The 22,826-nt window shown below is 37.4% G+C and overlaps 1 protein-coding gene across 9 annotated transcripts in view; it reads right to left on the reverse strand.

Annotated features, from left to right (window-relative positions):
- Nucleotides 1-22,826, reverse strand: part of RALGAPA2 (Ral GTPase activating protein catalytic subunit alpha 2) — a 386,278-nt gene that overhangs the window by 94,442 nt on the left and 269,010 nt on the right. For 8 of the 9 annotated variants that reach the window (XM_045833596.1, XM_045833597.1, XM_045833593.1 and 5 more), the window contains one exon: nt 12,211-12,338. In XM_045833596.1, coding sequence (XP_045689552.1) covers nt 12,211-12,338 — 128 coding nt within the window. Of the gene's footprint in view, nt 1-12,137; nt 12,339-22,826 lie in introns of all 9 variants that reach the window. The other variant, XM_045833595.1, reaches the window with a different exon arrangement.

The following is a 22,826-nucleotide window of genomic DNA, read 5'->3' on the forward strand; positions in this document are numbered from 1 at the left end:
TAAAATAATTGTTGTGTTTTAAAACATGCCATTGTTGGAAACTAAAGCAACCATGTACCTCAAGATGGCTATGTTAAAGGCATGTACAAAATACAACATAAACATTAAAGTGTATCTTGACTATCCAGTGGCTTGCATACTGGAATAGGTTTGGGGGAGTGGGATAAGGAAAAGGGACCGGATGGGTACTATCACTGATCCTCAGAGCTTCCATCTTTCCTTCCCCTACCCTGGCCTCAAGGTTCTTTATGAAGTCTCAGGGAATAAAGTCAAATGCTTTCAAAGCACAGGACCTCAGAAACGGATTTGAGATACAACATTCAAAGTTCCCATTTTAGAGTTTGGTTAAATTCCACAGAGCAAAGTAAAAAGGACATCCTTTCAAGGCTAACATGATGGCATTTGGGTTGTACTCACCCACATACTACCAAAAAAGTATTCTGGTTTGATTTAAAAATTTACTTGAATGTGTTGCAAATTACTCCGGCTCAGAAGCCTGCTGGGAGCTTGCTGCATACGCTAAGGCAGACAGGCACAGAAGGGCTCTCACCATTTGTATTTGCCTGCTTTGTCCTTCTTTGGCTTTGCACAATCTCTTATTATAATAAGGCATGTATTATCCTTTTTTTGAAATTTGAATAACAGAAAGTCTCACTTTCAAATATATTGCTTATAATCCCAGAGTCTACTAAATGTTCTGTGGATGCTGTTTATAGCATTACGTTCCTTTCAAAACAGGACTGATAATTAGTAAACTGAAATTTGATTAATGTTGGATTAAGAGGTTCTGATGTCTCGCTTCAATGTGTTATTTCAGTCTGTGGGCACTGAAGAGATTGTTCTTTGGAAACTTGTTTCCAGAATGGGAAGAGGAATTTAAAACCCTGATTTTTCAAAAAGAGAATTTAGTTTTATTTAAGTTTGTAATGTAGGATTCAGTTTTTTCTCTCTTTTTTAGTTTGGTTTCTTACTTTGAAGCTTAAGCCAATGAATTAACTGTTTGAGAGGGAAGAAAATAAACACAAATAATTCTTTCTTCAAAAATATCAGCGGTGAGCCCTTCCTGGTTATGGCAGAGTAACCTGGCATGGGTAAATGGCCTAGACAGTCTCACCTCTCATTAGGCCCAAGTACAGAATTCTGAGAACATGAAAATCTCTGAAAACAAAGGACCTGTCTGATATAAATATCAAAGCCAGTGAAAATGACCATAGATGATATTTGAAGGAAAGATTTAAAATTAATAGCACTTCCACTTTTTAAAGTTAAGGTTACGGATATCTCTTTCAGTTTCATTAGGATTCTAAAGAGGCCTGTAATGGTCAGAATTTCTTCCTTGCTCCATGGCCAGAAGATTCCATGTTTCTTCCTTGCCTGTGCTTTTAAATTCATAATCTTGTTTGTATACTGCTAAAAAGTGTGGGAGAATCAGGAATAATAGCTCCCTTTGAAGTGATGCCATTTCCAACTTAACCGTCTGAATGCCAGAGAAATATTGTCATTTATGAATGACCTTCTGCTCTTTGAATATTCAGACATTAATAAATGTTAAATGCCTAGAAATCCTAGCAGTATTATGAAAAAAGGTAGTAGGGCCAGCAAATTCCCTCTTGCTTGCTTTTGACATAATGACCATTTCCACTTTTCTAACAGCAATATGTATTTGGGAACAACAGTGGAATCTGTGTCATCATGACCAAATGATTATGGTGCAAACCCGAGATTCTTCTGGGGCCCAGCAGGCTTCTGGTCCCTATGGAAACGAAGCCTCACATATTGTCCTCTACTCAGCTGGAGGACAGAGTGAGGGAGGCTTTTGTGAGATTTCTTCCACAACCTTCCCACATCAGACCCTAGTGCTTCCTCCCGACTCCACTCTAATTGAGATGCAAATTAATCTCTCTGGCTGATTACACTTCCCTTAAAGCTACTAACAAATGCAGCTGTAACCAGAGTTTGCGGACTTTCCAACAAGTGACTTCAGCTGTCAGTATTTGCATGCCCAGCCCAGGCCCAGCCTGCTCCAGGTCTCCGAGGTGTGGAGAACTTCCCTTAGGCACTGCAGGCGTTTTATTTACGTGTATAAAATTTACATACAATTAAGGGTAAAAAAAACAACAACAACCCTACAACTATGTTCCTAGGATTTAGAAATAGATTCTGTCACACTCTTTAAGGCATTTCCTGACAATACTTTCTTACTCTGAACTGGTTACTCCCCTCCCTTGTGGCCATGGCTTTAATGGCAACATCAGGTTTCCTTCCCACTTCCTTCTTGTCTGTAAATTTTCTGATCTTAACACTGTTTAAATTCAATCTCTCTTTCTAAAACTAAATAAATTTATTGCTCTAAGGAAATGGGATCATTGAAGAGACTTTACTTACTTTTCATGGTTCTCAATAAGATTCTGTTCATTTCAAAACCAAATATGAAGCCATCATTTTAACTGTAAGAATTTTCACATAAATATCCTTCAGTGACTTTTTGGGGTAGTAACAGAATGATTATTATTTAGAATGCAACAGGAAGTTAATCATTCAATATAAAGAAAAATACACACAAAATTTCATTTTTTAGTAAAAGTTTTACCATTTTTTCTCTTGAATACTACTATGTATTTTTTTTGCTAATGTAGTTTACTCAAGAATATTGAGTACTCCCTATGTGCAAAGTGCTGTTCTAAATGTTAGAGAGCCAGTAGTCAAGTAAACATTCAAAAACTTAAAAAAATATCTATAGATACATACATACACACGTATTCTATTTATAGAGCAGTGTTTCTTGGATGATTAAGGTTTTCAATTTTGAAAAAAATGCAAGTTTATAAAATATGATTTGTTTTTGCCTTGTTTTCTGAAAACTTTTTTTTTTACCAAATTATCTCTCCCCCTCCCTTTCTGTTCCTATGCACACACATAGACATACACTCACTCATGATGTACTAGGAGGTGCATGTGAGAGAGATATCAACAGAATGGAAAACAAGGCCCTGGCTAGGCAATTTACAGTATAATTGGGAGAGGTTAAAGGAAGGCCCTGTCTGGTAAGGAGAACTATATTTATAAAGCTAGATGGCTACAGGACAGTGAGGGATCTATGTCACAGGAGAGACCCAAAAGGAGCCTTGGGGTTGGGGGACTGCAAAGTGGCCAAGAGGGGAATCATAACGGGAGTCATCACTGTACTCTAAGGCTGCACAGTGGGAAGGAGCACATTTCTGTAAAGGACTGGTGATGAGAGGGAAGACCCAACAACCACAGATTGGAAAGTGGGAAGAGAGGAGGAAAGTTGGGGTGGTTATTGATATTTCCTTAACCATGATGTCAGCCTGGTTTCTGTACAGATTGCTCGATTTACAGTAACTTTTCTTGAAAGAAAAAGCAGTCTCTGGCCTTTATTTTAACACCTGCTATGGCAAAAAGTAAATACTTCTTGAGACCTAACTCCACAGTTGGGTGGTTCCAGTTTTCACAAAAGGTTTAAAGCTCTATATTGCCCGGGCTGGGTGGCCCAGTTGGTTGGAGCTTTGTCTGTTTGATTCCTGGTCACGGCACATACCCAGGTTGCGAGTTTGATCCCATCAGGTTGTGTACTGGAGGCAACTGATCGATGTTTCTCTCTCACATTGATGTTTCTTTCTCTCTACTTTCCCCTCTCTCTATAAAATCAATAAACATATCATTGGGTGAAGATTAAAAAAATAAAGTAAAACTCTGATATTTATAGGGTCCAGGCTGGTAACGTGATAATAACTGCAATAATATTCACTGGGCTCTCATGATGGACCGGTCAACATTTTACCTGCTTTACCTACTAAACCTCTCACCAATCCTCAGATGGAGGCCAAGTGGGGTGGGGGGCACCATGCTGGCGGCACCTGGTGCCAGGCTTCAGCACTGGAGAGATATGTCAATGGGCCAGGCTGTAGTGAGCAGGAGAGTGCATAGCCTATAAAGAGGCTGATTGCTGCCAGCAGAAAGGAGGACCAGGTAGGGTCAGAGGTTTTGATTCTTAAGAGAAGTCAGAAGTCTAGATTTTTTAAAAATATAAAATCACCCAATTTTTCAGCGTGGCTGACAACCTCAATTTTTATAAGTAATGCTGGAAGCCAACTGAAGTTCAAACAAAGCCCATCTGGGGGCTGGATTCGGACTGCAGGTTTTGTAGGCTTTGCGTTTTGAATGTTTGCTTTGACGCTGAGTTAACAGATGCTTCCTGGTTTTCGCTGTTCATTGGTCCCAGTTCTATAGCCTCATCTTCTCTTTAAAAGCCCACTAGGTTCCTGAAACAACTCCTTGGTTTTTATGGTTCCTAGAGACCTAAGGTGCAATGATCTTAACGTCGAGGTCTCCCTTACAGCACGGCCCCAGAGTGGGTACACCACCTTTTACATTGTGACCTGAAGCTGGGAGAGTGAAGGGATGATGTGATTTGTACCTGTGATTCCTATGACCCAGACCTCATGTTCCTTGTGCTGTGGTCTCAGAGAATGCAGTGTGCTTTGCCACTACATCACCCTCTTTGTCTCATTTCAAATTTGTGCTCAACCAAAATCCTCAGATGTTTTCAAAAGTGACTAGTATATACTATTTATATCAACCTCATCCTGTACTCACACAGTTGATTATCGAAACCCAAGTCATGGCATTACAGTCTACCCTACTAAATCTCACTTTGTTGGTTTGGGTCTGGCAGTCTCATCTGAGATAATCCTAATTTCTGACTTTGCCTTTATGAAATTAAGTTAACCCTCTCAGTTTTCTTACAAATAGTATTTTGATAAAAATGTACTCTAGACCTTTGTGAAAGCTGTTGATAAAAAAGTTGTTGAATAGAAGAGGGCTTGAGCAGAGCTATGGTACACACACTGTACCAGAGACACAATGGCCACAGTCAATTGGTGGTCCATGAATCCACACATTTTAGGTTTAGCCATAGTGAAGTCACCCAGCTTCCATTGGCCCATATTTCTTTTGCCTCTCTGCCAGATGATTACAACACTTTATCTTGTGTTTTACTGAAATTGAGATTCATAAACTTTCTCTAACCTCAGAATAGTAATCTTATCGAACACAATATTTGAAATATTTATTCTCTGTGAACTCTTTCTTGAAGAATCACAAGCCATTTAATAATCTAGTTTAACGATTTTACAAAGAATTCATGCAACATTCCAAAATTCACCCTTTAATCATTTGAACTGAGGAAAATATTTTCCTGTTTTCAATTCTGGGTATATCCTTTTTATATACGATTTCTTAAAAAAAAAGTTCCTGTGGTTCTGAGATGACTGTTGTAAATTTGTTCTAAAACCAACATACATGGCCTTGAAGGCTGGATCTTACTTGCAGAGGCCAATCCTCTTTACATGAAGAAGATGGAGGACAACTGGGATTCAGGTTAACAATGACAACCTTCTGTCAACCCAAGGCAAAGCTCCTCTTTTAATCCTGATGCCCATAGTTTAAATATGAAGTTATCAGAGTTCACTCTGTGCAACTATACTGCTCTTATATGCCTTCCCCTTTTCTTTCTTGGATAGTTTTCATTTTATAATAAAAAGCTCTCACTTCTTATTCCCTTTTATAGCCTCAATCCAGGTATGGGACTATGCTATTTTTTCCTCTGAACTCAAATTTTTGAAATGTGCTTCCATAGGCAGGGTACAGGTCTACTTGTATTTCCCTCCCATTCTTATAATCTTTTTTTTTTATAATAATTTGCCCTTTTTTTGAATAAGACTTCTTTTTAAGATTTTATTTATTTTTAGAGAGGGAAGGGAGGGAGATAGACAGAGAGAGAGAGAAACATCAATGTGCGGTTGCTGGGGGTTATGGCCTGCAACCCAGGCATGTACCCTGGCTGGGAATCGAACCTGGGACACTTTGGTTCCCAGCCCGCACTCAATCCACTGAGCTACGCCAGCCAGGGCCATTCTTATAATCTTTTAAATAGCTAAGAAATTGATCCAAAATAGTGGTTCCCTGCATTTGCTTCCTCCGTCTTCTGAGAGATGAGATTATTTGCCAGCCAAGAATTTATCATTGCTTGTTGCCTTTAGTAGAATGTACCTTGAAGCTAACATTGAGTAGTGTAAATCCCTATTACAACTATATTTTGCCTTTGGGCCTCTTTAGAAATGTGAATTAGAGAAGCATTGTGCACAGCCTCACGTATGGAATATTACTCCAGAATGGCTGGCTGCTGTTCTTCAGCTCAGCCCCCTCTTGTGCACTTCCCATCCTTAGGCACTACCAACCCCTTACTTTTGGTTACCTTTTTGGTTATGTGCTGTTATCTGAAATGTTTTTTGCCTCTCTCCTTGAAACAATTCAGTTCTAGGTCATATTATACCCAATTCTCTAGTGAAGACTTGAGACTGCTAGAAGTGGCCATGCATATAACCTCCCAGGAGCTTGTGTCTTGCTTGTCTACTCTGGTGAAGTTAAAGCTTCATTCTCTCCTCCTTGCTTTGCTGAGAAACTATTTTCTCCTTTTCCTCCCCTTCTCTCTCCTTACCTCCTCTACCTAAGCCTACTCTTTCAATGTGATGCTCCAAAAAGTTTTGTCTTTGATCCTCTTCTCATCACCTTCTGCACTCCAACAAATCTAGCAGTTTCCACACTGAATTAATCTACCTGCTTTACATAGGTATCCAATCTATCCCCTTGCCACTATCTGAGGTTAGGTCCTCACTTACTCTTTGAACTCCTCCCACTGCCTCTGAAATGCCTTCATCCCCTCTATCCTGTGTGTGACTCCCACACTCTGCTGTATGAAGCATCTATGGTTCTAAAAAATGTGATGTACTTTTTCAGAGCTTAGTCCATAAGCAACTCTTGTCCCCTTACTTGGAATATTTTATTCATATATTTATTCCTAGTGGCTAGGACAATGCCTGGTACATGGCAAGGACATAGTAAATGTTGGCAAACACTTAACTGGTGCTGCATGGCAAAATAAACCACATTGTACCACCTGCCTCATTTTCATACACTTTCTTAAGTATATGGAGACAAATGGAGGAAATTAAAAGTCTTCTCAGAAAAAACAAAAAAGATCATGCTAGAGAGCCAAGAAATAGGACTGTTGTATCTCTAGGAAGAAGGACCATTTTTGAAGGTGTGTAAATTGAGAATAAAACTTAGCAATATGAAGAAGTCATGAATCTAAGACAGAAGGTCTAGTATTATCATATATATCTGCTACCTGTAAATGAAACTAAATTTCACATGTGAAAGAATGAGGTAAAAAATCACTTTTCTTAGGCACCCCAGCTCTCTCAGTCAAATGCTGATACTTCCAGGGAGCAGAGATGGCAAGTGCCATTGAGACTATTGTTTTATTGAAGTGGATGTTTATTTTAAAACACCACCATCTGTCTGATTTTGGGTAACCTCCTCCTAATGGGCACAATACATATTGTGTGCAACCTTTTCCCTGAAATAAGTTATCTGAGGAAGAGAATGAAAACACTGGTTCAAATGGTTTTGGAAACTTCTATCAGCTGACCATGTTTTGATTTTGGAATCTTTAGTTGGCTTGGGAACTGTAAACATGACATGTGGCAAGCTTCCCATTTGCAATACTCTAGGCACAGAAACAGGCCCTCTGATTGCCCACAAGGGATAAAAAAAGCAGATGGCAGGTGAGTTGGCCCTCATCACTCAGAAGAGCAGTGGTCACAGGACGAAAGCTTCACTTGACAGATTTGATTTAGTCTGCTGAGGAAGTTACCAGAAAACCCAGAAGGAACAAAGGAGCTAGGCTGAAATGTTACTGAGGGTACTTTCCAAACACATCCCTACTGTGCTAACATTTTTTTTTTTTATCATGTAAGTTAAGGGTATTTTTTAGTCTCGTATGAGCCTTTACCACTCAGGTCCAATGATCATTTAGCCAATGCCACGCCAAATAAGAACTCCTTTGTATAGGTTCTAAGTTGGATGTACTGCTCAAAAAGATCCTAAAATTTAAGGGAAAAAAAGCAAATCCATTTGAACAATGCTCCCAGTCCTCAGCTTACTAGGAAATATTGCATTTTCTTGAACAATACTAAACAAAATTGATAAGGAAATGTCCACATCTCTAGACTGAATCTCAATTGACACTATTCTAAGGCAGTGAAGCACAATAATCATTAGCTGGAGAGAGACAGGAGAGAATAACTACTGCAAACTAACTCTAATGGCTCCTTATCATCAGTTCCAATGTTTGGTTATCTATGGTCAATACAAAAAAGCGCAAGCTCCTTTTTTAAAGGATTTATAGAATGTCTGAACTACAGCATGCCCTTTCTTCATAAAACAGTCATTTGGATACCTAGAAAGTGAATGAAATTTGGATGAAACGAGCAGTTTGGCAATGTTCTACTTAACAACTGTAATCTAAATATTAGAAACAAAATAAGGACACAGCATTGTCCATATAAATTGGCCTGTGTTGACAAAGAAATTACACTTTCTTTGCCAACACTCATTATTGTACCTAATATTGCTAGGCTGAGTAAAGATCAAAATTCAAAATTCCAAGTATGGTTTCTTGGAATTTCAAGTACCACTTTCCCACCATCAGAACGTTGAAAAAATTTGCAAGGTGCACTATCCTAGGTTGGGAATCCTCTATTAACAGGGTAAAATAAACAATTTACCCTGAAAATGATGACATAGAAGGAAAAGGAAATACAGAGTGACCCATAGTTCATTTTCCTGCTAGTCCTTCCTTATCAGTAAACTGAAAGTAGAGATTTAGTACAATATGTGCATATAAAGAGTGAAATAAAAATAGATAAATTAGTTTTATGCAGCGTTTATTAGTTATGCATGGTTGTGGTAAGAACAAAATATATCCATGTAGGAGTTATGAAATATAAAGTGTAATTCAGGTGATTCCATATGAGTTAAAATGTTCTTATATTTGCATATTAAACTGGCATTATACTATACACAGAATGATTAAAATTAATGTTAATAATTTAAATTTCAATATTTTTTACTTAAAATGATATTAAACAATAAAAAATACCAAAACCAGTTGAGAGCAAAGCCACAGAAGAATGGAAAATGTTTTATATTTTAGCATCTTTAAAGTCACTTTTCCCTTCTTTTTGAACAAGGGGTTCAAAAAGAACAAGCAGTTTCATTCTGTATTTGGACCCAGAGGTTATGTAGCCAGATATGATTTCAGGTATGTCCACACTATTACTGATCTTCTCAGCCTTAGGGGGCTTGCAGAGGCTTGTGGTGGTAGCCCCTACACTTCCTCCCCACCTGTGGTCCTGATTCAGGCAGCCTTGATGCTATACTAAGATTAGAACTTGAAAGGCAGGTGCCATGAAGTTAAAGGGTTAGGGAAGCTTGGCTTTCTCAGGTACCACCCTGAAAACCATCTCTGTTGGAAGCTTGCTCTTCTGTCTGTCACAGGCACCCTGATGGACTTGACCATGAATAAAATTCTAAAAAAGAACAAACCCCAAACAAACCCAAGTTTACCACCTGAGAACACCCTCAGTCCTTATACTTGCTAAGTGCTCTCTGCATAGAATACTGCCCTACTGCCTGGGGACAGCTTCTCTCTCATCCCTCCAATCTCAGCCTATTTGATCTCTCCAAAGAGGACTTTTCCCTATGGTTTAACCCCTCCCCATAACCATCTCCCCCACCCTGTAGTTGTTCTACAGAACTTATCAGCTTGTTTGTTTCTCTATGAAGCACAGGCCCTGAAGCTCATCTGCTTTGGTCCCCATGTACCTAGAGCCCCTAGTACTGGGCTCAATATTTCTGGAGTCCACACTATTTGGTAAATGAACAAATATAAGGAGACACTCGATACCATGAATAGTGTTTTTCAAAATTCAAATTTAAGACTGATCTCCATAAAGCAGCAGATTCCAGATATCAGCTGTTACAGAAACTAGTTTAGAGTTTTGCCAAAGCATGTGAGGATCAAGATGCTTTAACAAAAAATTAAGGGAGCAAATTAATTACAAGTAGATGAACAAAAGTACACAAAAAATTCCTTCCCCCCTCACTTTACTTCTTATTATCTCTTTGGTTTCCGGCCTCAATATTAGCCCTATGGCAGGCAGAAATTAATGAATTAGAGTAGTTAAGCCCTGATCATCATGATTCTGTTGGTTGAGCATAATCCTATAAAGTGACAGGTCACCAGTTTGATTCCTGGTCAGGGCACATGCCTGGGTTGCAGGCCAGTCTCTGGTTGCAGCCTGTGCAAAATGCAACTGATCGATAATTCTCTCCCTCTCTTCTTCCCTCCCCCTCTCTCTAGGAAAAAAAAAAGAAAAGAAAAGAAAAAAGAAAAGAAAAGAGTAGTTAAGTGATTGCAAAGGTTTTCTCATTGACTACATTTCTATAAAAAGTTACATATATTACTTATTGTCTTGAATTATTTGAGTAGCACCAACTAAATCTTCTCAAGGTATAAGACAAAAGAAATATTTAATATTTTTATAATAATCAACAGAATAGGTGTTCCCTTTCCTAATTTCTATACTAAGTTGTCCTTGGAGATGTCAACCTGGCTATTTCATGAGTTATTTTAGAACACATCATTTACTAACCCACATCAATAGCCCTAACTGGCATCCATATTAGTTGAATATATTGCTTGAAAAGTTTATAAAGTGATGCTGAATTCTATCCTTTGAACCTTTAAAAATATTGTTTTCCCTAAACCTGGTTATTCTGATGTCACCTTAATTCTTATTTGAGAAAGCAGTGTTCAATAAAATTAACAAAGCATGTGTTTTATAATGAGAAGTTAGACGGGTGGAAAAGGTGACATGACAAAGATCACAATGGACTTACATAAAACAGAATTTTTGTTTGCAAATGATTTTTTTTTGCCTTGATCCAACATACTTACTGATGAGTGTCCCACTTATGCTGGTTGACATGCAAATTGACAAGCCAATTGCTGAATAGGTCTTTCTCATTTCCACCAAGAAACTCTTTTTAACAGCATGTGAAATAAAAACTCCATGCTGAAGACTAAATCAACATGAGCCATACAATTAAGTCTAGAATGCTGCAGAAATCACTACAAAGAATGCCATCTCCAAAACACGCACCACCAGCCTGGACAAAGCATCAGAGAACACACTGAAGGGAATAATGCTGCCCTGGCCTCTGGAGAGGGACCAGATGGGACCTAATAGCTGTTTTCTATTACTAATTTCTATGATAATTTCAAGTTGCCACATGGTATATGTATTTTTTTTAAATCTAAAGACAAAATATCAGTCAATGAAGTGACCAGGATTTTAATGAAAGGTATTTTTCATATACTGTATCTATTCACACATGATATTTCTCACCCACCCCTCACCCCTGACCTCTAGTGACACATCACTTATAGTTAGGTTGGGAGAAGTAGAGAGAACAAGGTCAAATGCAGTGTTTATAATCACTATCAATACCAATTAGAAACAAAGATGTTCTATGGTTTATTAGGGGGGTAGATGAGTTCTGCAGCAATTTTATGAAGTCACTTAATTTCTTTTTCTTATAATCAGCTATCATGCCTGGATTTTAAAATTACAGCATGCCAATTAATTTTTTAGAAAAATTACAAAAGTGAAATTTCTTCTGTTTTTAGAGAAGATTAAGAATTAGAGAAGCAGATTAATGATTTGGAAAAATTACAAAAGAATTTCTCGTCGTTCTTACTGATAAATTCAAATGTAACTTGGTTAAGGATGCTTTTCCCTGTCCTCTCAACTAGATGCAATTTCTCCCATCTCTAACCTCTAGAACAGTATTTTTACTTCTCTGGTGGTACTTGCTACATTCTTTGATGTATTAGTTATTTCGTTTGCTGTTGGTTTCTGGTAGGCACTCTGGAGACCCCACTACCAACTGCAACAAATAGGGATGGATGAAGGAGTCGGAACTTGGGGAAAAATACCTGGGAAGATATGACATCTCTTGAGAGTCACAGCTTCTTAGCACAAATTTATATAACTAAATTATGAAAATAAACTCTTCCTAAGTTTGATGCAGCACAGAATTACTATATTTAATATATATTAACAAATGGTATGAAAATCACACATTATTTTCAACACAGACTGAAAACAATTTCCTCTTCCTTCTTCAACACAGTTGTTAATACTTACCTTGGAAGAAAAATTGCCAGGATTCTGGATTCTGGTATGCCTAATAAATTGTATATTTAAAGTAAAAAGATACAAGCTCTGGTAGAGTGGGATGAGGCACTTCACAGCCCTGCTGGCATTGATGCATGTGGCACATATAAGGCTTGGCAGTAACTTCCCACTCACTATGGCTCCATCAAACAGAGGCCCGAAAAATGGAACCTGTTGATTCAAAACAGAAAAACAGTGAATTTTCAAAAACTAGTAAAAGTCAAACCAAAGAAATGAGAATAGCCAACTGATGTCCCTGACCTGCCATGACCATTAAGGCTCTCACCCACGGAATAGATGCTGACCTTAGCAGGGCAGAAAAAAAGGATTGCTCCACAATTATCCTCTATTGTGAACTCTTTTGGCAAAACTTCCAATGACAAATCGTTATCAGGTTTTTCTTTTTTTTTCATGTTGTCATTTACAGAAATGGCATTATTCATTTTAAGTGCCTATGTTGTGCACATTATGCACATTACACAGCCTTGCCTCACTCCATACCTTTGGCCTTGCATCCTTCTGAAGCCAGTTTTGGAATTGGCAACATTTCTTCATGGATCCTGATACATAATAACTCTTAACAGAGATGATGACTAACCCAGTTACCACCTACAAGGTCCTAGTTATAGTCCTTTTTCATCTTGAACCTTTTTCCTCTGCTTCCAAGATACTGCATTATCCTCATTCCCTTCTACTCTTTAAACACAGGCTCTGCTTTCCTTCACTGGACCCACTTCTACCATGTGGGCAATCCATAAGGTTTTGATGCCTATCTTTTTTAGATTTCTTTCTTCCCTCTCACTTCTTTTGTCCATGAGAATTTCTTTGACTTTTCTCCATTCACTAATATGAAGACTGTCAGCTCCATGAGGTCAAGGACTGGGTCTGACTTGTAACTCTTGTATTTATTCACTCTCACACTTGCTTATTTATTTATTCAAAAATATATATGACAGATAATGTTCTATTCACTAGGGACACAGCAGTAAATAAAAAAATTCCTCATATCACTGGGCTTAGAATTTCAGAGAACAAACAGCATAAATACATAAAATATATGAAGGTGCAAGGTGAAAAATAAAGAAGGGAAGAGCAGTAGGGCTCTCTCTGAGGGGGTAAGTTCCCCAATTTTAGATCACATGGTCAGGGAAAGCTTTAAGGAGAATATGATATTTCAGTAAAGACTTGACAGAAATGAGGGAATGAACCTCAAGCCATAGAGTCATCTCATAGAAGAGAATTCCAGGTAGAGGAACAGTAAATACAATAGCCCTGTGGTGGCAGTGGAATTAGTATGTTTAAGCAACAGCATGGAAGACACAGTGACTGGAACTGAGTGAGCAAGAAAAAGAATAGAAGGAGATAAAGTTGGACAGGTAATAAGAAGGGCCTTGTAGAAAATTTTAAGGCTTCTGTATTTCTGCTCTGAGAAGATAAAAGCCATCTGGGTGGTTTAGGGAAAGTGGGGGATATAATTTAACCTATATTTTAAAGGTAGTGTCTGGCTGCTATGTTGGGAAAGTTATAGAAACTAGTTGGGAAACTACTGAATTCAGGCAAGCGATGATGATGGTTTGAATCAGAATAGGTAGCAGGAGAACTGGGGAGAAGTGGCTGGTTTCTGGATAAAGTTTGAATGTTGCTGAGGAATGCTAATGAAATGGGAGAGGAAAAAAAAAGGACTGAAGGATCATGCCATGGTTGTATAGCCTGGTAATTGTTAGGCTGAAGCCGCCTTTTCCTGAGGGGAGGCTCATTAGCTCAATTTTGCACAAGCTAAGTCTAAGATGCCTATTAGATATCCAGTGGTAGTGTACAAAGGTGGCAGAAGATATATCAGGCTAGAAATCAAGGTAGAGGCTAAGGGTATAGATTTATAAGGGTTATTCACTGATAGATGGTGTTTATAGCCACAAGATTGGATAACTGGATAAGAAAAGAGGTTCAAGGACTATATTTTGTGGCCTTCCAATGTTTAGAAGTTGGAGATATAAGAAAGAATTTGCAATGAAGACTAAGAGGGGTGGCTGGAGATAAAGGAGTAAAACCTGCAATGAGTAGCACTATCCCTGGCATATTGCTAGAATGCAAATTAACTGTTGAATGAGTGAATTAATTAATATTTTAAATAATTTAGATAAACTAATGAATATGGGTCTTCAGCCTAGACCTTCTGACCAAAGACTATTTATCAGTAGAACACCTTTTCTGTGGTTGGTCTTGGGATATATGGTGAAATATTTGCTCATAGGGGCATAAGAAAACTATGGTCTATATATCTCGACAAAGATGTAAAAACCCTTTACAAATGGTTAGCATTGAGTCCAGAAATATATAAAAAAGGATACTGTATCTTGACCAAATGGTATTTTCCATAAAACACCAAGGTTGATTTGACATTTATAAATCCATCAATGCAACTTACTACATTAACAGAATAAAGATAAATTATATGATCTTTTGAACTTCCAGATAAGATGAAGGTGTGGGTAGATATGTGTTGCTTCTTCGCACAGCCAAAAGAAGGCCGACAACCAATTGAAAAACAAAAAACCACCAGAATTGCCAGAAAATTGAACTGTATGGAAGTCTGACAACCAAGGAGTTACGAGAGAAACATTCACCCAGACTGGTATGAAGGTTGGAGATAGGCAGCTGGGGTGGAGAGGATGTGGAACAAGGCGACACACTAGGCTGGGTAAGGGGGTGGCTGACAGATGGGGTGGTTCCATATTTGCATGTGGATAAGCTGGGAGGAACAAATGGGGAGTGAGACCCATCATGCAACCCATGGTTTCAATGAGGGGAACTAGAGCCTCAATACCCCAGGCTGTAAAAAACTTGTGTGAGTTGTGGAGGTGAGAGAAACTCCCAGCTTCACAGGAGAGTTCGTTGGAGAAACCCATAGGGTCCTAGAATGTACACAAACCCATCCACCTGGGAATCAGCACCAGAAGGGCCAATTTGATTGTGGGTAGCGGGGAAAGTTAAATGAAAGGGGGGGCGAGACCCAAGCAAGTGGCATTGTTCCCTCTCTGACCTCTCCCCCCACATACAGCTCCACAACACAGCGAAGTGGGTTGCCACACCCTGGAGAATATCTACGGTTCCGCCATTACAATGTAACAGAACTGCTGAGATATAGAAATATGGCGCAAAGAAAAGAACAGAGCAAACTCCAGAAAAAGAACTAAGCAATGAGGAGATAGACAACCTATCAGATTCAGAGTTCAAAACACTGGTAATCAGGATGTTCACAGAAATGACTGAGTATAGATGCAAAATAGAGGAAGAAGTAAAGGCTATGCAAAGTGAAATAAAGAAAAATATACAGGGAACAGTGAAGGGAAGGAAACTGGGACTCAAATCAACAATCTGGAACAGAAGGAAGAAATAAACAATCAAACAAAAAACTTATTTGAAAAAAAAAATGAAGGAAAACTTCCCCAATCTGGCAAAGGAAATAGACTTCCAGGAAGTCCAAGAAGCCCAGAGAGTCCCAAAGAAATTGGACTCAGAGGAGCACACCAAGGCACATCATAATTAAGTTATGCAAGATTAAAGAGAATGAAAAAATCTTAAAAGCAGCAAGAGAAAAGGAGAGAGGTACCTACAAAGGAGTGTCCATAAGACTATCAGCTAATTTCTCAAAAGAAACCTTGCAGCCAAGGGGCTAGAAAGAAGTATTTAAAGTCATGAAAGATAAGGACCGCCATCCAAGATTACTCTATCCAGCAAAGCTGTCATTTAGAATGTCAGGGCAGGTAAAGTGCTTCCCAGATAAGGTCAAGTTAAAGGAGTTCATCATCACCAAACCCTTATATGAAATTTTAAAGGGACTTAACTAACAAAAAGAAGACCTAAACTATGAACAGTAAAATGACAATGAAGTCACAACTATCAACAGCTGAACCTAAAAAAAAAAAACAAAAAACACAACAACAACAAAAAAACGAAACCACAAAAGCAAACTAAGCAAATAAATAGAACAGGAAGAGAATCACAGAAATGGAGATCACATGGAGGGTTATCAGCAGGGAGAGGAAGAGTGGAGAATAAGGGAAAAGGTACAAGAAATAAGAAGCATAAATGGTAGGTACAAAATAGACAGAGGGAGGTACTCCAGTGATTTTCAATCTTTTTCATCTCATGGCACATATAAGCCAATTACCAAAACGCTGCGGCACACTAAAAAAATAAATACTTTTGCCAATTTAACCAAAAAATAAAGGGTGTAATTTTGATTCATTCAAACCAGATGGCTATTGTTGTGTTGGCTATAGTTATTTTTTTTTTTAATTGGACAATGTAAGGGAACAGAGGTCAGTGCCCCTGACTAAATAGTCAGATATTAACATGTTTTAAAAATTCTTGTGGCACACTGCTTGAATATTACTGCTCTAGGCTGAAAATCCACAGATATAGCCTACAGGGCCTAATACCAATTTGGTGCCTTTTCTTGCACAGCTTGCAAACTAAGAATGGTTTTTACTTTTTTAACTGGTTGAAGAAATATCTTGTGATGTGATAATTACATGAAATTCAAAATCAGTCCAAGAATAAAGTTTTACCGTGACCCAGCCTCATTCTTTCAATTATATATTGCCTATTCTGGCTCTCACGTAGCAATGGCAGAGCTGAATAATTGTCAGACACTGTGTGGGCTGCAAATCCTAAAATATTTACTACCTAGTCCTTTACAGAAAGTTTGCTGAGCCCTGTTCTAGGTCATAATGGAAGTCTCAAAAGATTTCAAGGAGTTGAACTCATACAATCTATATTCTGTGCCCAAAGAGTTGTTAAAAATTCACAACAAAAGGATAACTAGCATAAATCTTTGCTTAGAAATTAAGAAACATACTTCTAAATAACTAAGGGGCTAACAAAATATGAAATTGGAAATTTAAAAATAGGTAAATAAATAATTTTTATTATTTATTGAAAGCTAAATAATAATGAAAGTGGCAGATATTATGTGTGGAAGCAGTACTTATTGGGAATGTGTGGGATTGAATATATTTATCAGAATGAAATAAAGATTGCAGCTTAATGAAAGAGGCATCTATCTCAAGAAGTACTGAAAAAACAAAAGAGTAAAACTCAAAGAAAGTAGAAGCAAAGAAATAATAAGATGAAAAGTTGTTTCTTTAAAAAAAAAGTCTAATACAATTGACTGACGGATCTCTGATAAGATGAATCAAGAAAGAATGCACATTTACAATCACCAAGATATGGAAGCAGCCCAATTGTCCCTCAATAGATGAGTGGATAAAACAACTACGGGATATTTACACAATGGAATTTTACTTGGCTTTAAAAAAGAATTTTTTTTCTTTTACCCTTTGATAAAAGGGTAAAATTTTATTAAAATTTTACAACCTGGATGGACCTGGAGAACATTATGCTAAGTGAAATAAACTGGTCAGAGAAAGATGAATACCATATCATTTCACTGATATGTGGAATCTAATGAACAAACTGAACTAAGAAGCAAAACAGAGACAGACTTATAGATGGAGAATGGATGACAGCTAGTGGTGGGGGAGAGGTTAGGGGATGGAGGGATTGAACAAAAAGGAAAAAGGACTCATGGACATGGACAACAGTGTGGAGATTGCTGAGGGGAGGGGAGTATATGGGGACTAAATAGTAATGGAAAATATAATGAAGATTATATATATTTTAAAAAATAATAAAAAAGCACAAATAAGTATCATTAAAAATAAAAGAGATACAACTGTAGATGCTTAGAATAGATATACAGTTTTATGCCTATACCTTTGAAAATTTAAATAAAATGGCCAAATTTCCAGTAAAATATGACTTAACAAATATAGACACAGATGATAAATAAAAACTAATAATTCTATAAGCTTTTCTTTGTTAATTAATTAAATTTTAGGGAGAGGCAAAGGGAGGGAGAAAGATAGGGAGTGAAACATTGATGTATGAGAGAAATGTCCATCAGTTGCCTCTTGCACGCTTCCAACTGGGGACTTGGCTTGCAAACCAGGCATGTGCCCTCACCAGGAATCAAACTGGTGATCTTTCGGTTTGCAGGATGATACCCAACCCACTGAGCCACATCAGTTAGGACTAATTCTATAAGCTTTAAAGTAATTAAATCACAGTGAAAAAAAAACTCTATTTTTCAATTAAAAAAAAAAAGCCATACCAGATAGCTTTAATGGCACATTGTACAAAACCTTCAGAAACAAAATTTTTCTAGAGAAACTTCCAGTGTATAGGAAAAGGGAAAACAAATCCACTCATTTTATTAATAACAAAATTAGAGGCCAACCTCACTCATGAACATGCTTACAAAAATCCCAGCAAAATATTATTAAACATATTCAATAATGTGCAAATTAGGTATATCCTAGAAATACATGTATAGGTTTTCATTTAAAATCAATCTGTATGCTTACCACATTAGTAGAATACATGCCAAATGTCAGCTGATCACCTCAATAGATGTTTTAAAAATTTTTCATAAAATTCAAACCCATTTATGAAAAAACAATTCTTAGCATTCTTGGAATAGAAGGGGATTTCCTTAATCTGTTAAAGAATACCTACTCAACCCTATGGCAACCACTAAACTTAAATGTAACACATTGAAAGCTTTATGTGTGAGACCATAAAGGAGATAAGAATGTCCCCTAAATCATATCTATCAACATAGGCACTGGAACTCCTTTCCAGTACAGTAATGTAAGAACCAGAAATAGAAGATTATAAATTACAAAGGAAGAAGCAAAACTATCATTATTTTAGGTGGCATAATTTCACAGAATCTCCAAAAGAATCTACAGAAAATGCTCAGAATAAGAGGGTTTAGCATAGTTAATAGATATAGAATAAACCATCAAAAACCCTATTGCACTTCTATCTACTAGCAACAAATGTTTAGACAATGAAATGAAAAGATATTATTTAGAATGACATAAAAATACAAAGCCCATAGGAATAGATTTAACAAGGAAACATATATAGAAAGTTTTGAAATGTTATTGAGAGACATTAAAGTAGTCTAAAAAGTAAAGAGGTAATGTTAAAGGAATGATGTATCTTTTCACAGATTAGAAGACTAAACATTATTGTCATTTCCCCTCCTAGACTGATTTATGGGTTGAATGTAAGGTATCTTGAAATGATACTAAAATCCATATGGAATCAAAGCAACCAAGAAAAGCTAACCATTGTTGAGGAAGAACAGAGTAGGGGCTTGTCCTAGCTATTAAGACAATGTGACAGAGGCACACTAAACTAGTGGATCTGAATGGAGGAGCACAGGCACAACCTCATGCATGTATGACAATTACTGACAACTCAATCCAGTACTAACTGGAATATATTACCTTGTGAGGTGAGGATATTGACTTAAAAGATATGGTACACCCTTGGAACCAGAGGCCAATACATGGTGGTATTTCTTCCATAAGCAGAAAACTCAGGTCTGGGTATGGGGTTGTGGGGAGGGCAAGGGTAGTGCTTCTCACTTGATTCCTCCTGACCCACATATAATTTTTTCCTTGTGTTCCTACAATGCTGATCTGATTTTAGTTTTTAGATAAAATGATTCCTTCAATCTGAAGTGGAAACTGCCACTGGGTATCAAGGCCTTCACACAGAGCCTGACATGAAGCAGCCTCAATAGATTATGCTGCCTGAATGATGATTGAAGGACCCCAGCTCCCCAGGCTCTGACATTAACCAAATCTCTTGTCCCTCTTCACATTTCTAGAACAAGATCTGTTGTGACTGTCTGTCTTTTACTTCATGGAGATAGCTGAAAGGTCAGAGAAAAAGAGTGACAGGCATGGCCATGGGGTCCTGAGCAGGCTTCCTCTGCCATACCTTTTCAGTTAGGTGGGTTTGAGAAAAGGGCTCCGCAGTTAAAACACAGAGATGTAAAAACTGCTAAGATTGGGCAAAGCTATTTTGAGATCAGCACCTACAGTACAGAGGAAGCATTCGGATCTGAGGAAACTCAAATGGAAACAAAAGGATGGGACTTAGTTGTAGTGAGGACAACTGATGAGTGTTTCCTCATGATAGTACTGGGGTAGTGGGCATCTTAATTCCAAAGGGGACAATCAAGGAACCAGTCCTCATTGTCTAAAATAACTCACTGTTGCCTAGTCCAAGTGACAATAACAAACAAATAAGAAAATAAGAAAGAGTAACCCTCTCCTTCTATCTTTAGCAATACCACACTTAAAAAAATTGTTTAAAATATATACCTTAAAAAAATAAGTGCACTTCCTCCTACAACTTACACTAAAAGCAGTCCAGAGATGAAGCTGTGCTGGAAGTATTTATAATGAAAACAAAACAACAGAAAACCAACAACAAACTGATAGATTTCAGATACAACACAGAAAATATACCTGTAAGAATAAAATCTCTAATTCTGGGGGCAAATTCTTAGATGCGATATGTACTTTATAGTTTAGGAAAGCAGACACCAAAAAGATGAAAAAAAATGGGTGTGATTCTATGAATAAAGTTATTTCAGAAGAGGTGGTTTAAAAGAGCCATGAGGCTGTGAAGATAGTTACATGATCACAAAAATGTGAAAGAATATGGGTGGGCATTTCATGAGAAATAATAAGATTAACGTTCACTGAGAAAAATGACACATTTTGGTCATTGAAACAGTATCTCAATCCTTAAAATAGTCCTAGAATAAGGAGGGCTTATAATCCATTTTATAGATGAAGTATAGAGATATTAAATAACTCTCCTATGGTTAGATGCCCTAATAAGGAATGAGGCCAGGATTTGAACACTAAGGGCCTTGTTTCCTTCTCACAGAGGAGTTCTGTGTGCCCCTGACACCCTGGCCTCCCTTGCTTGGCTTCAGCTCACAAGTTGTGCAAACGTGTACAGGAATGTAGGAAGGTGCTGAAAGGTCAGGAGAACATGCCCTGTCTTTTGAGCCAGAAGGACCTTCCTGCTGCAGTAGCTCAGATCTAGAGGATGAGAACTGTCTTGTTTTTTGACATAAAGCAGGATCTACCATTTGCTACTCGGTATACATTTACACCCTAGCTCCGGCTGGCCAAAAGAGGGAGGAATAGGCAAAGGAGAATAAGATGTATATTTAAAAGATCAACCAAAAAAGAAGTAAATAATGTCAACTCTTGAGGAATGTCAATTGAAAAGAAATTCTCAATAGCCAATTTGTTATGAAAGATAAGAGGTAGGAGTTAATAACAGGCTACAGATTTTTCATCTACATTGAAACTCATCCTATAAATAAATGTTCTTTATTATTCTCTAGCAACTGCCTATGGGAGACACAGATAAGCTTTCAGAAACTGGACAAAAGCAATAATAAAAATCCCTTGTATCCAAGGAATTCCTCTAAATTAAGGGTGGTAACAAATTAGAGAAGAAATTTGATTTTGATGTAACACCTGCAACTGACAGCTGCCTTTTCACCAAATTCTTAATTTCATTCCTTTACAAAAAGTAATAACAATAATAAATTACCAAAACACAATAAATTAATTATAGTAAATTAAATATTTATTATGTTTATTTATTAATAAATTACTTATTATACCGAATAATATAATATTCAGTATATTTAGTATTAATAAATTATGTTTTATTATTATTGCAGTAATACATTTAATTTTAGTAAATTATGGTTATCTGCAATGACCTTTTCAAAATAAATGGTTATTTACATATTCAGTAGTTAACAACTCACTTTCCCTGACAATTTCCCAGAGTATTTTTAAAGTGAATGACTTAATCTCAAAAAGATTATTTGGTTGGGGATGAGAAAAATATTTAAGAAAACTGCACATCTGAAATAAAAAGAAATTTACATAACCATGATATAGTCAAACATACTCTTATATAGTGAAGCCACAGTAGTAAAAGATTTTCTTTCAAATACAGATACCAATTCTGGCTACTCTTGGCCTCACATGTACAAATGGTATTGTGACTTCTGGTGCATTAATTAGTCTTAAAGAGCATTTCTGGGCACTTGCTCCAGGTGATGACCCTGGGCTAGCTGTCATCCTGAAGAAGTACAAATATACACATTGACTCACAATAGTTGCTGAGTCTGCAAGGGATCCAGATGCTAACTCAAAAGCAGCCTGGCAAGTTGGAACAACTTAGGAAAAGATGGGCATCTATCTAGGAACAAGAAGATCCAGCAATGGTCCTTTTGTCTTGAAGGAAGAAACCCTGAAAGGACTGTCAAGAGAATTTGGTTCCCAAGGAGAATGTGACAGAAAGCTAAGGTCTAAAGAAATGGAAAAGATCTACCCAAGATACTTTGCGGTCTCATTTCCTACTCTATACTTTTTCCTACCTATACTTCTCAGGAATGATTAAATCCTCTCCCCTTCTCCCCATATCTATATCTACCAGGTCTGAGTAAGTAGCATTTGGAGGACATTAACATGTTTTTCAATTATAAAAATGATACTCTGGTTGACGTGATAAGGAGACTCCTTCACCAAAACTTTCCTTTGTTTCAACTGTTGCTGGTCAAGGTCGCTTCAGCATTTCTACCCTTCCATTAGATAGTCACCAGCCAGTCACTACTGTGCCTAGAGAAAAACATGTGAAAAGTGCTAAAACTTACTTTCACAAAATCATAAAAGCAAATGTTTTGAACACCAATAT

Source organism: Phyllostomus hastatus, unplaced genomic scaffold (genome assembly GCF_019186645.2).
Source record: "Phyllostomus hastatus isolate PE091 unplaced genomic scaffold, TTU_PhHast_1.1 phas_contig_17, whole genome shotgun sequence".
Lineage (NCBI taxonomy): Eukaryota > Metazoa > Chordata > Mammalia > Chiroptera > Phyllostomidae > Phyllostomus > Phyllostomus hastatus.